The sequence below is a fragment of the Myotis myotis genome, unplaced genomic scaffold, assembly GCF_014108235.1.
Source record: "Myotis myotis isolate mMyoMyo1 unplaced genomic scaffold, mMyoMyo1.p scaffold_m19_p_7, whole genome shotgun sequence".
Lineage (NCBI taxonomy): Eukaryota > Metazoa > Chordata > Mammalia > Chiroptera > Vespertilionidae > Myotis > Myotis myotis.
Window position 1 is genome coordinate 26277550 of NW_023416379.1, and position 11117 is coordinate 26288666.

General features: G+C 43.6%; 1 protein-coding gene and 1 long non-coding RNA gene across 11 annotated transcripts in view; both read right to left on the reverse strand.

Annotated features, from left to right (window-relative positions):
- Nucleotides 1–9441, reverse strand: part of REPS1 (RALBP1 associated Eps domain containing 1) — an 81482-nt gene extending 72041 nt beyond the window's left edge. For 3 of the 10 annotated variants that reach the window (XM_036316443.1, XM_036316441.1, XM_036316438.1), the window contains exon 1: nt 8708–9438. In XM_036316443.1, coding sequence (XP_036172336.1) covers nt 8708–8860 — 153 coding nt within the window. In that variant the 5' untranslated portion in view covers nt 8861–9438. Of the gene's footprint in view, nt 1–8707 lie in introns of all 10 variants that reach the window. The other 7 variants (XM_036316440.1, XM_036316444.1, XM_036316435.1 and 4 more) reach the window with 5 other exon arrangements.
- LOC118659871 lies at nt 2336–8701 on the reverse strand. The gene is made up of 2 exons (XR_004968733.1): nt 8337–8701; nt 2336–2574 (listed from the first exon to the last, which is right to left on the reverse strand). It is a non-coding gene; the product is annotated as an uncharacterized LOC118659871 (long non-coding RNA).
- Nucleotides 9442–11117: the final 1676 nt, after the last annotated feature.

Below are 11117 nucleotides of genomic sequence, written 5' to 3' on the forward strand. Positions count from 1 at the left end.
TATGCATACAAGTTCCTTTATCTCTTCCCAACCACCCTTCCACCCACACTCCCCCCACCACCTTCCCTCTGAGATTCAACAGTCTGTTCCATGCTTCTATGTCTTTGGATTTATTTTGTTCATTAGATTCTACATATGAGATCATGTTATACTTGTCTTTCTCTGACTGGCTTTGTTTGCTTAGCATAATACTCTCTAGGTCCCTCCATGCTGTCTCAAAAGGTAAGAAAGCCTTCTTTTTACTGCTGCATAGTATTCCGTGGTATAAATGGAATACGGGGTCAAATGGCAGTTTCATATTTAATTTTTTGAGGAAACTTCATACTGTTTTCCATAATGGCTGCATCAGTCTGCATTCCTACCAGCAGTGTACTAGGGTCCCCTTTTCTCCACATTCTCACCAGCACTTGTGTCATTTGTAGATGGTGGCCATTCTATCAGGTGTAATACCTCCTTGTCGTTTTAATTTGCATCTCTCTGATGATCAGTGACTTGGAGCATTTTTTCATATGTCTCTTGGCCGTCTGTATGTCCACTTTGGAGAAGTGTCTATTTAGGTCCTTTGCCCATTTTTTAATTGGACTGTTTGTCTTCCTTTTGTTAAGTTGTATGAGTTCCTTATATATTTTGCATATTAACCCTTTATCAGATGTATCATTGCCAAACATGTTCTCCCAAACAGTGGGCTCCCTTTTTGTTTTGTTGATGGTTTCTTTTGTTGTGCAGCTTTTTATTTTGATGTAGTCCCATTTGTTTACTTTCTCCTGTTTTCTTTGCCCTAGGAGATGTATCGTAAACATATTGCTACAAGAGATGTCTGAGACTTTGTTTTTTCTTTCTTTTTTATTTTATTGTTTAAAGTATTACATATGTCTCCTTTTTCCCCGAATGACACCTCGCCCCCCCAAGATGTCTGAGATTTTGCTCCTATGGTTTCTTCTAGGATTTTTATGGTTTCCCATCTTACATTTAAGTCTTTTATCCATTTTGAGTTTATTCTTGTGTATAGTAGAAGTTCGTGGTCTAGTTTCATTTTTTGCATGTATCTGTCCAATTTTCCCAACACCATTTATTGAAGAGACTTTTTGACTCCATTGTGTGTTCTTGCCTCCTTTGTCAAATATTAATTGAACATAATGGCTTGGGTCAATTTCTGGGTTCTCTGTTTTGTTCCATTGGTCTATATGTCTGTTCTTATGCAAGTACCAGGCAGTTTTGATTACAGTGACTTTGTAGTAAAACTTGACGTCTGGTATTGTGATTCCTCCAAGTTTGTTGTTCTTTCTCAATATTGCTGAGGCTATTCAGGGTCTTTGTTTCCATATAAATTTTTGGAGTTATTTGTTCTAGATCTGTGAAATATGCCATTGGTATTTTAATAGGGATTGCATTGAATCTGTAGATTGCTTTGGGTAGTATGGACATTTTAATGATGTTAATTCTACCAATCCATACACATGGTATATTCTTCCACTTGTTTATATCTTCCTCTAGCTCTTTTTTCAATGTCCTGTAGTTTTCCGAGTACAAGTCTTTTACCTCCTTGGTTAAGTTTATTCCTAACTATCTTAATTTTTTTGTTGCAGTGATAAATGGGATTGTTTGTTTAGTTTCACTTTCTAAGATTTTAGTTTTTGCCCATTGAGTATGATGTTGGCTATAGCTTTGTCATATATGGCCTTTATTATGTCGAGGTGTGCTCCCTCTACTCCCACTTCGCTGAGTTTTTATCAAAAATGGGTGTTAGGTTTTGTCAAATGCTTTTCCTGCATCTATTGATATATCATGTGATTTCTGTCTTTCAATTTGTTTGTGACATATCACATTTATTGATTTATGAATACTGTACCAGCCTTGCATCCCTGGAATAAATCCCAATTGGTCATGGTGTATGATCTTTTTAATATATTGCTGGATTCAATTTGCTAATATTTTGTTAAGGATTTTAGCATCTATGTTCATCAGGGATATTGGCTCCTTTAGTATTTTGTAATCCAAACTGCTTATCACTGTGTACAAGACCTGTAGCCATTCTCCGCTCTTGTTCATATTACTCCAACTTTTCATTTTCTCAAACACATTAAGCCCTTCACAGCATCAGGCCCTTTGCATGCTGTTCCCTCTATGTGAAACATCTCATTCTCTCTCCTTTACTTTATGTCTATGTCTCTTCAGTGAGGCCTTCCCTTACACCTAAGTAGATCCCCCCAGTCTCCCATGATACTCATATTAACTGTACACAGTTCTTTTCCATTTTTACTTTAGCACAAGTATAATCCAAGAAGGCAGGGGAAGATTTCTGGTTTTTCACTACTGCATATACGCCCCAAATATAAACAGTAACCATGAAGAAGTATTTATTAAAAATATACAAAACTTTAAGAAAGACATGTTCATTCAGCATTTCACAGATCCGTCTGCTCTTCCTTAAAACTCTTACTGTAGTAGTCCATGGGATGAACTTGACTAGGTTGGGGGGAGGTTGAAAACAAAATTATACACAAAATTTTGTTTAACTATGTTGTCTAAACAGATGTCCAGTGTGTATGCCAGAATCTCAAAGGAATCCAAAACCTAAGAGGTTAGAAGGAGATAAATGATAAATTCCAGTTTCATCATTTAACAAGATAAACTCAAATTCAACATACAATTCTTGAAACAAAATGAAGAAGAGATGTAATTTTTTTAAAATCTAAGTCCTATAATTTATCAAATCCCAATGAAATCTGGTGTATGATATGAACTTTAAAAAAGATCTCTGAGTCAAACTTATTATATCCTGATTTTTTAGGTCATGCCTATACGTATGCAATCCATCAGACATAAATTCCTTACACAGAGGTAAAGCAGGGAAAAGAAAAATGAAAATGCATCTATCACAGAAAAGACTATGGAAAAATGAAACATATATGAGGACAAACACTGGAAATGCAAAGTCTGTCACCCATTTAAAATTCTCATTGGCCATCTAGATGCCTTAAAGAACCAAGCACGATGGACCTCAAATCTCCCAAAGAATATAAAAAGAAATCAATTCCAGTGTCAAAATCATGAAGCAACTAATTTCAAGTCTTTGTGCTACTTTCTTAAGGTTGTGGTGAGAGTCTGAAAATCCAATCCAATCACTTCAGGTAGTGAGAATACCCAGATAGTAAGTGATTTGTTCAAGGTCACAAAGCCAGCTAGAGACAGGACTGGAACTTGCCTCCCATATTTAGTGCTCCTTACACAGATCTCTCATGCTCTTTACTGTTCCATCAAAATACTTAGCATGAATTCCCAAAATACTAAGATTCTAACCGTGGGACTTGGTTAAGGAAAAAAATAGACCAAAACTAGCACAATGTAATATAAAAAAAGAGACATTTTTAAAGTAAATATTACACTACATAAAGTCATTAAGTGTGACATTTTTCACAGTGTATGGTTTTTCAACTGTGTATAAGAAAGTGTCTAATTAAGGCAAGATTATTTTTATAGTTTCTTATAATTCTTTAGGGATTCAGGAATTACAAATGAAAATAATCCCTACTCCAGAATAACAAACCTGACATTTATTTGTATTAAGTTTATAATTTTCAGTGCATAATGAGGCTGTTTCCTATTTTAATCCTATCACTAATGAGTAGTTCTTATAATTGAACAAATTTTAAGAGAAAGACAAAATGGTTTATGTTTAATTCTTGTCACTTTCCCCCCATTAACTTAATGTGTTATTCAAATAGTCTAACAAGATATTGCTCAACACAAATGATCTAAAAGATTTTTTCAGCCTCATTAATAGGGTACATTGTTTATAACCTTCAACAAAGGAACAGTTAGTACTAGAAATTTTTATCAAATTATTACACATTCAAAGTTTATAAGAAGCTTTAAAACATTTCCCAGCAAAGAGGTTTTAAGCAAAAGCTAAGAAACATACTTATTAGCGTGGTAAATAGCATCCCTTCCCTAATCTTTAAAAAATAAAATAAATTATTTCTGGGAAAAAATATTTTTAAACCTCTATTTTCTTGTGCAGCAGACAGCAGAATTTCTTACAATTAAATCCTATAAAGACAGATTTTTCTCCCCCTGAGTTCTGCTCCTTTCTGGTGTGGAGCATAATTCTATAAAGTGTTAGCTATTCATATTCGCTTTGTGTATTGCCATACTGTCTCCATAAACAAACCCTTAAAGTCAGAACATACCTAAAGATGTTTGACAGTTGTAGTAATGTAAAATTGTGTGTCTGTGTGCCCATGATACCAACTTCAAGAATCTTCCTATTTCTCTTAAGTGGCTGTGTCTCAAGACATTATTATACATAAAACTATATACTATGTGAAGGAGAAAATCCATATATAACTCAAAACAAATAATTTAGAATATCCAGTCTTCATAAGAACGTTGGGCAAAACAATCACATGAACTGTGAAAGTACAAAAGAGCTGAGCCCAGCCGGTGTGTTTCAGTGGTTGAGCATCGACCTATGAACCAGGAGGTCACGGTTCGATTCCAGATCAGGGCACATGCCTGGGTTGCTCTTTCACTGATCCCCAGTGTGGGGAGTGCAGGAGGCAGTCAATCAATGATTTTCTCTCATCATTGATGTTTCCATCTCTCTCTCTCTCCCTCTCCCTTCCTCTCTGAAATCAATAAAATATATTTTTTAAAAAAGAAAGAATTGAGAGGTGCCAAGGGATAATGATAAGGAAGAGAGACTCTGTTCACTAACAAGTTATTTAATTTCTCTGCTTATCAAGTTCCTAGTTAAAAAACAAAAATAATATCCACTTCAGAGTTGTTGCAAGGATCAAATGAATTCCTCCATGGAAATTACTTGCCTGGTAAAAGAAACATAATAAGCACTCAATAAATGCCAGCTCCTTCCTCCTTCAGTTTTGGGCCCTCTGTTCTTTGTTCCTAGACTCATTCCCCAAGATGACTCAGCCTTCTCACGACTTTTATTAACAAAATGCTGAAAATGATTCCATCAATCAAAGCCCTGATGTATAGATGCATGCCCACAGTATGAGGAGCTATCTGTCCCCTGCCCCCAAGCAAGACACTTAGGTGATGAAAAAGAGACCCCAGACGCCTGAACTTCACTGTAAGAACCAGCACTTAGGTGGACAAATCTCTAACTGTTTCCAACCATCTCCTGGAGATTTCCACTGCTATCTCAAAATGCCGACATCAAACTCATTATCTCTTTTAAAAATTGGGCCCTCTTCCAGCCCCTTTTCTAATTGTGAGTGGGGTCCAACAGAGACTAATCCTTGTCCTAGTCTTCTTTCATCTTAATATCATCTAAATATCACCAAGTCTACCTTCATAATCTCTACTCTATCTCTAGCTTCATTTTCTGTCCTTCTGCCACCACAGGTCCAATCTCAGCACTAGTGATATTTTGGGCCAGATAATTATTTGCTGGGGGGTTGTCCTGTGCATTGTATGAAGTTTAGCAGCATCTCTCCCTTTTACCCACCAGATGCCACTAGAACTGCTCCCTCTCCCCAGTTGTGGCAACTCGCCTGCCCCAGGATAAAATAATTGTCCTCACCAATGCCTCCCGTCCTCCTATATTGGAGTACCATGGTCTAGATCACCACTTCGGACAAGCACTTAGAATCAGTCCCCAAATTCAACTCCAGTTTCTTCCCTCTACCTCCTGTTCTACTGATCTCCTAAAGACTTCCCAAAGCACTGTTTTTATGTGTCATTTCTCTTATATCTACAACTACCTGTTGCCTTCACAGTTCAAAGCTCTCCACCCAGCCTTGATCATCTGGCCTCAATTAAACATTATCCCACAAAGCATCTCACATAGTGACTACTCAGAAGCCCTTCAATAACAGACCTGTTTGTTCATCCAGCCACTCCTTTTCTATTCCTCTGTTGTCACCCTAGTTTGGATGCCCATTATCTAGCATCCACTTCAGACCACTGCACCAGCCTCCAAGCCCAGCCTCTACTCTCTTCCTCACTCAAAGTAAAAAACTACCAGTGAGCTCCACTGCCTATTGAAACATGAAATCTTCCATCTGTTCTTATAATCTTTCCTAATATGGTCTAATTCTATGTTCCATTGCCCGGAAAACATACTCTACCTTGGGTACAAGCTATCTGCTAGTCCTTGGAAAGGCTCCTGCACTTTCCACCTTTGGTCATGTTTTTTCTCTGCCTGGAAGTTCTCTTAATCCCACCGCCCTTCCTCCACACTAAACTCCATCAGAACTAAGAAGCCTCTCCGGATCATCCTTCCTTTGTACCTCTCCTATGGTATTCATGTTTTGCTTTATGTTACACATGTATATTCCTGTAACTTACAAGGTCCCTGAGAGCTTCTTACCCTATTGATACTGTGCAATGCCCAACCAGTGTTAGGTAGGTAACTCAACAGTATGTGAGTTTCCCCAAATGCTTCCCATTTAGAAAGCAATGGAGGGCTATGTTTTCAATCTCAAACTCCCTTAAGCCAATTAAGTTCACATTCCCTCGCTTTTATCCCACATTTTATGTCTTAAGCCAATTTTTAGATAAATTGCCTTCAAGATACCCAGAATGCCACTGCAATATATGTTACTGCAAGAATTCCACTGTAGGGATTTCTTATAGCTTCCAACTTGTAATTAAATCCTGAATATTTATGCTATTTAAGCTCTCTCTATATACAAAAAGGCAATAGATATTTTTCAATGTTAATAAAATTAAGCAAAACATGAAAATAAGTGGATTGAATTAAACATATTTTAAGCAAAGGTTAATTAACAATTTTGTCTATCTGAAATAATACATTTAAAATCCTAAATAAATGAGTCAGTTTATTTCCGCTCCCCCCAGCCCAAAGACATAACCATGGGTGGGGAATAGCCAGCCCTTGGGTCATGTAAGGCCCGAGAAATCATTTGGTCTGGCCCTGCCAAGGCAACCGTAGGTGGGATTCAAAATTCAATAAACCTAGGAGCTTTTTTTCATAGCAACATAAGTTTATATTAAGTTAATTATATTAAGCGAATGATGTTATCAATATCCAAATGGCCCTTAGCAGAAAAAAGGTTCCCCACCCAGGACATAAACCAAAATATAACATGGGAAGTTTCTCCTGAATTTTAGTTCCTAAGTGAGTTGAAAGTATGTTTTATTTCTACAAAAAGACCATGTTCTGACCAGACCAAAGCCATATGAAGAGAGTATATACCCCACACTGCAACTAACAGTCTTTAGAAAGGTCAGCAAACTATAGGCCCTGTTTTGTGTGCCCCTGAGGTAAGGCTGGTTTTTCCATTTTTTAAAGGCTTGTAAAAAACAAAGAAGAATATGCGACAGAGACTGTGGCAGCCAAAGCCTAAAACTCCCTGTTCAGCAACATGAATTTGAGACTCCTCGCTATGTAAGACGCCCAACTTTTTTCCTCCCAAGATTTTAAAAAAGAAATATAAAACATACATGATTATGCAAAAAAGATAGAATTCATTCATCTTAGCCACAGTTACTGCACAGGTAACTTCTAAAAGAGAGGCCTGTGTGAATTTTTATACTTCCCAGAATTTTTGTTTGGAAGAACTTGACTCTCATGGTATATGCTTGAAGAGTGAAGGTGCCTGGCCCCAGGTCACAGCGTCGGTTAACAACAGAATGGTGTCCAAGACCCAGGCCTCAAACCTCCTGAGCCAGTGCGCTCTGCACCGTAACTACGCATCGGGCTTTAAGTTTTGGAGATTTTGACAACTAGTTTCAACCATCATAAAGATGAAAGCTAAAAACCTGTTCCTGATTTGCTATTCAGACAGGCTCTTACTAGCAGTTATGAATCATTAAACAGTTAACATCCATGCCCACCACGTCCATTAGATAAGACCTTCTAGGAAGCCTTTTATTTTAAAAACGGATGTGATAGAGAAAGCTTCAAACTCGCTCGGCTTGCTCCTCTAGGACTACGGATGGAGGCGAATAAACACCTCCGACCCCCAGCTGCTCAATGCTCACCTCCCACCCCAAATCCACAAGTTCCACCAGATGCCGATCGGAGACCTGCCCCGTTCACACCAGCCGCACGTCCTCTTGTTAACTGTAAGTTCTTCTTGTGAACTACTCGCTGGGAGTTCCCATTTGTTAATCTCCCTAAGAATTTCACTTCTTTGTGGGGGAAAAAAAACCACACCCTGCTTCTTCGATTTCCAGATCTGTAAGATCCACTTCACCGTGTCTGCTCGGTTAATTCAAGAATGAAAACAAAACAAAACACACATTTTGCCTCTACGGATGACAGGACTACTCTGCACGATCCGAAGAGCTGTGTATACACAACAAGACTTGGGACTCAGACATGGCAACCACCCGAGAGTCTTCACCTGAAGTTGCTCTTCCAGGCTGGACATGACAGGTTCCGAGGGGCGGCCGCGAGAGGTGGTAAACAGACCCCGGCCCCACCGCCTCTTAGCCTGACTCTTCTCCCCCGAGAGCGACCCCCTTCCCCTCGACCGCGGCCGGCGGAGCGCGGGGCCCGGGCACCTGCGGCCTCCGCCGGGGACGGTGCAGCAGGGGCGGAGGGGGGGTGAGGTGTGTGTTTGGGGGGGAGGTGGGGGGGACCTGCCCACCGCCGTCCGCCCAGGAAACGGCACCCACTCCCTCCGCGGAGGCAAGGGCAGGAGGCCCGAGCGGCCGGGAAGACCCCGCGGAGGCCGGCAGGCCGGGCGCAGCGGAGCCGGCGCGGCGACCTCACCTGGAGGACCACGTCGCTGGGCAGCTGCGCGGCCCGGAACAGCTCCAGCACCCGCCCGTTGGCCGCCACCTTCTTGGTGCTCTCGATGTCGCAGTAGGAGAAGAGATCCGAGTAGTATTTCTGCTCCGCGTCGCTCAGCGTCAAGCCTTCCATCTTCGCCGCCGGCTCACGGCCCCCGGCCCGCAGGCCACACGCGGGGCCCGGCTTCCTCCGCGGCCCGCAGCGCCCGGGAGCCCGGCCTCGCGCGCGCGGGGGGCGCCCGAGCCGCAGGGCCCGGAGGTCGCCCGGCCGGGCTCGGCCGCCGCCGCCGCCGGCGAGGCCCGCGCAAGTCCCGGGCTCGGCTCGCGCGCGCGGCTCCGCTCGGGGGCCGCGGGGAGGAGGCGGGGGCGCGGCGGCGCGAGGCTCGGGCGGACTCCGCACGCCTTCGCCGCGGGTTCGAGTCTCCCCGGCTCCGCGCCGCTTCCCCCTGGACTTTCCGCCTCGGCTTCCCCTTCCGTCCACGCCCCCGGAGCGGCCGCACTTCCCAGAAAGTTGTGGGGCTCCGAGCCTAAAGTTTGGGGGTCTCCGGGCTGAGCGCGGCCGCCGCCCCGCCTCCCCGCGCCGCCATTGACTGCGCCCGGCCCGGCCCCCGACGCGCCGCACCGACACTGACAGCGGCCGCGCTCCAGACCCGGATGTGAGGCCGCGAGGAGAGAGCGCGAGAGGCAGAGAGGAACACCCACCGGGCGGCCGGCCGCTCCGGGAGAGCGGGGCGCAGCGCCCCCTGGTGGCCGGAGCCCGCGGCGGGGCCCGAGCCGCCCTCCCTCTGCGGGATGAGCCGGGACCGGGGGAGGCGGGATCGGGCGGGAGCAGCGTGCGGCTCGGCTCCTAAGGCTCCTAAAGAGCCGGGGAACCAGAGATCAGGGCTGCAGTGCGCATTGTTTCGGAGCTTCTGGCGCTCAGCGTCCGACCAGTATTTGATCGCGAGGGAACGTTGTTCAGGCTATGGTAGCCCTTCGTGCCTTTGTGATGTCAGTTTCTGAGAACGAATTCAGCGGCTGTGCGTGCTCTGGAGGGCTGTGAACACCCAATGCCTCTGGAAACTCTCCTCATCCAGACACGAGCACTGGGACGTCCGTGTCCCGCCCCCCCCCCCCCCCCCCCCCCCCCCCCCCCGCCACCCTGGTTTTAAGCCATGTTTACCTGAGAACACCTGCTGACTGGAGGGAAAACGGACGAGTTTTCTTTGCACAAAGTCGTCCTGGCACCAGGAACGTGGTGCTATCAGTTTACACCATCAGCTCCATAAGCCCCTCGTTTCTCCCTTGGGAAGCCGCTTGCACGGCTCTGTGGGTCCCCGACGGAGGGAATTCTGAAGGTATCTCAAGTAGAAAATCTTAACAAGAGTTTATACCTAACAAATACGAAGTATCTCAAAAGCAGCAGCTAAAGCAGAAGGATCCGGATTTTCCAGTTTGGGTTTTTATTTTTCTTCTACATGTTGCTCCCCAGAGGGCTGATCCTGCAAATTATTATTCTGGAATTCCAAAATAAAAAAGCAATGTAAAGCCAAGCTGCTTTTTTGTAACTCTCTGGCAGCAAAACCTGATGTGCCTCATTTGGAGGCAAAAATCCTAACTCACATGAGACTATTTGCAGTCTTTATATATGCCCCTTAGTGTCAATATTTATTCATTTTACTGTAGGCTTTAATTTTATATATATATGTATATATGTATGTATGTATATGTGTGTGTGTGTGTGTGTGTGTGTGTGTATGCACACACACTGTTCTAGGCATTATGTTACCATTCTTTGTTTAAAAAAGATGAGGGACTGTGGAGCTGTGAATATTTTCTAACTGAATAGTAGCATTTTATATAGACACAAATATCACATGCCATTAAGCACATATTTCCCCATCTCTAAAATTTTCAGTTTGCCACAGAGATACCTACCTGCACACCCCAACAGGGCACCTGCCACAGGTGGTCAGAGCCCCACAGGTGGCCTGTCTTCCACAGGTACAAATGGGAGGAACGCAGTGGAGTAGGGACTTGCCGGGGTCCAACCCCAGCAGGTCCAGGGGTTCCCAAAGGAGTAGACGGAGTCAGCGAAGAAGGAAGGACACGGAGACAGTGTTCAGTTGATCAGCAGCCTAGCCAGGATCTCCAGCCAGGATCTCCAGCCAAGTTCTGGTCTGGATCTCCAGAGAGGTTCTGCTGTTTATTGTCTTGTTACATCCGTATTTATCCCAGTTGATTTTAATCCTTTCAATTTCTATTACAAAGGTTAGGGCGTTTCTTATCTCCATTCCAGGGAGTAAAGATTATGTAGCTTAAGCATGATTGTAGTGATTAACTGCCCGCCTGGCACTTAGTTAAGGAGTTTCATCCCCTCCCTGACTTCAGGGAAAAATTCCTACCTGGGG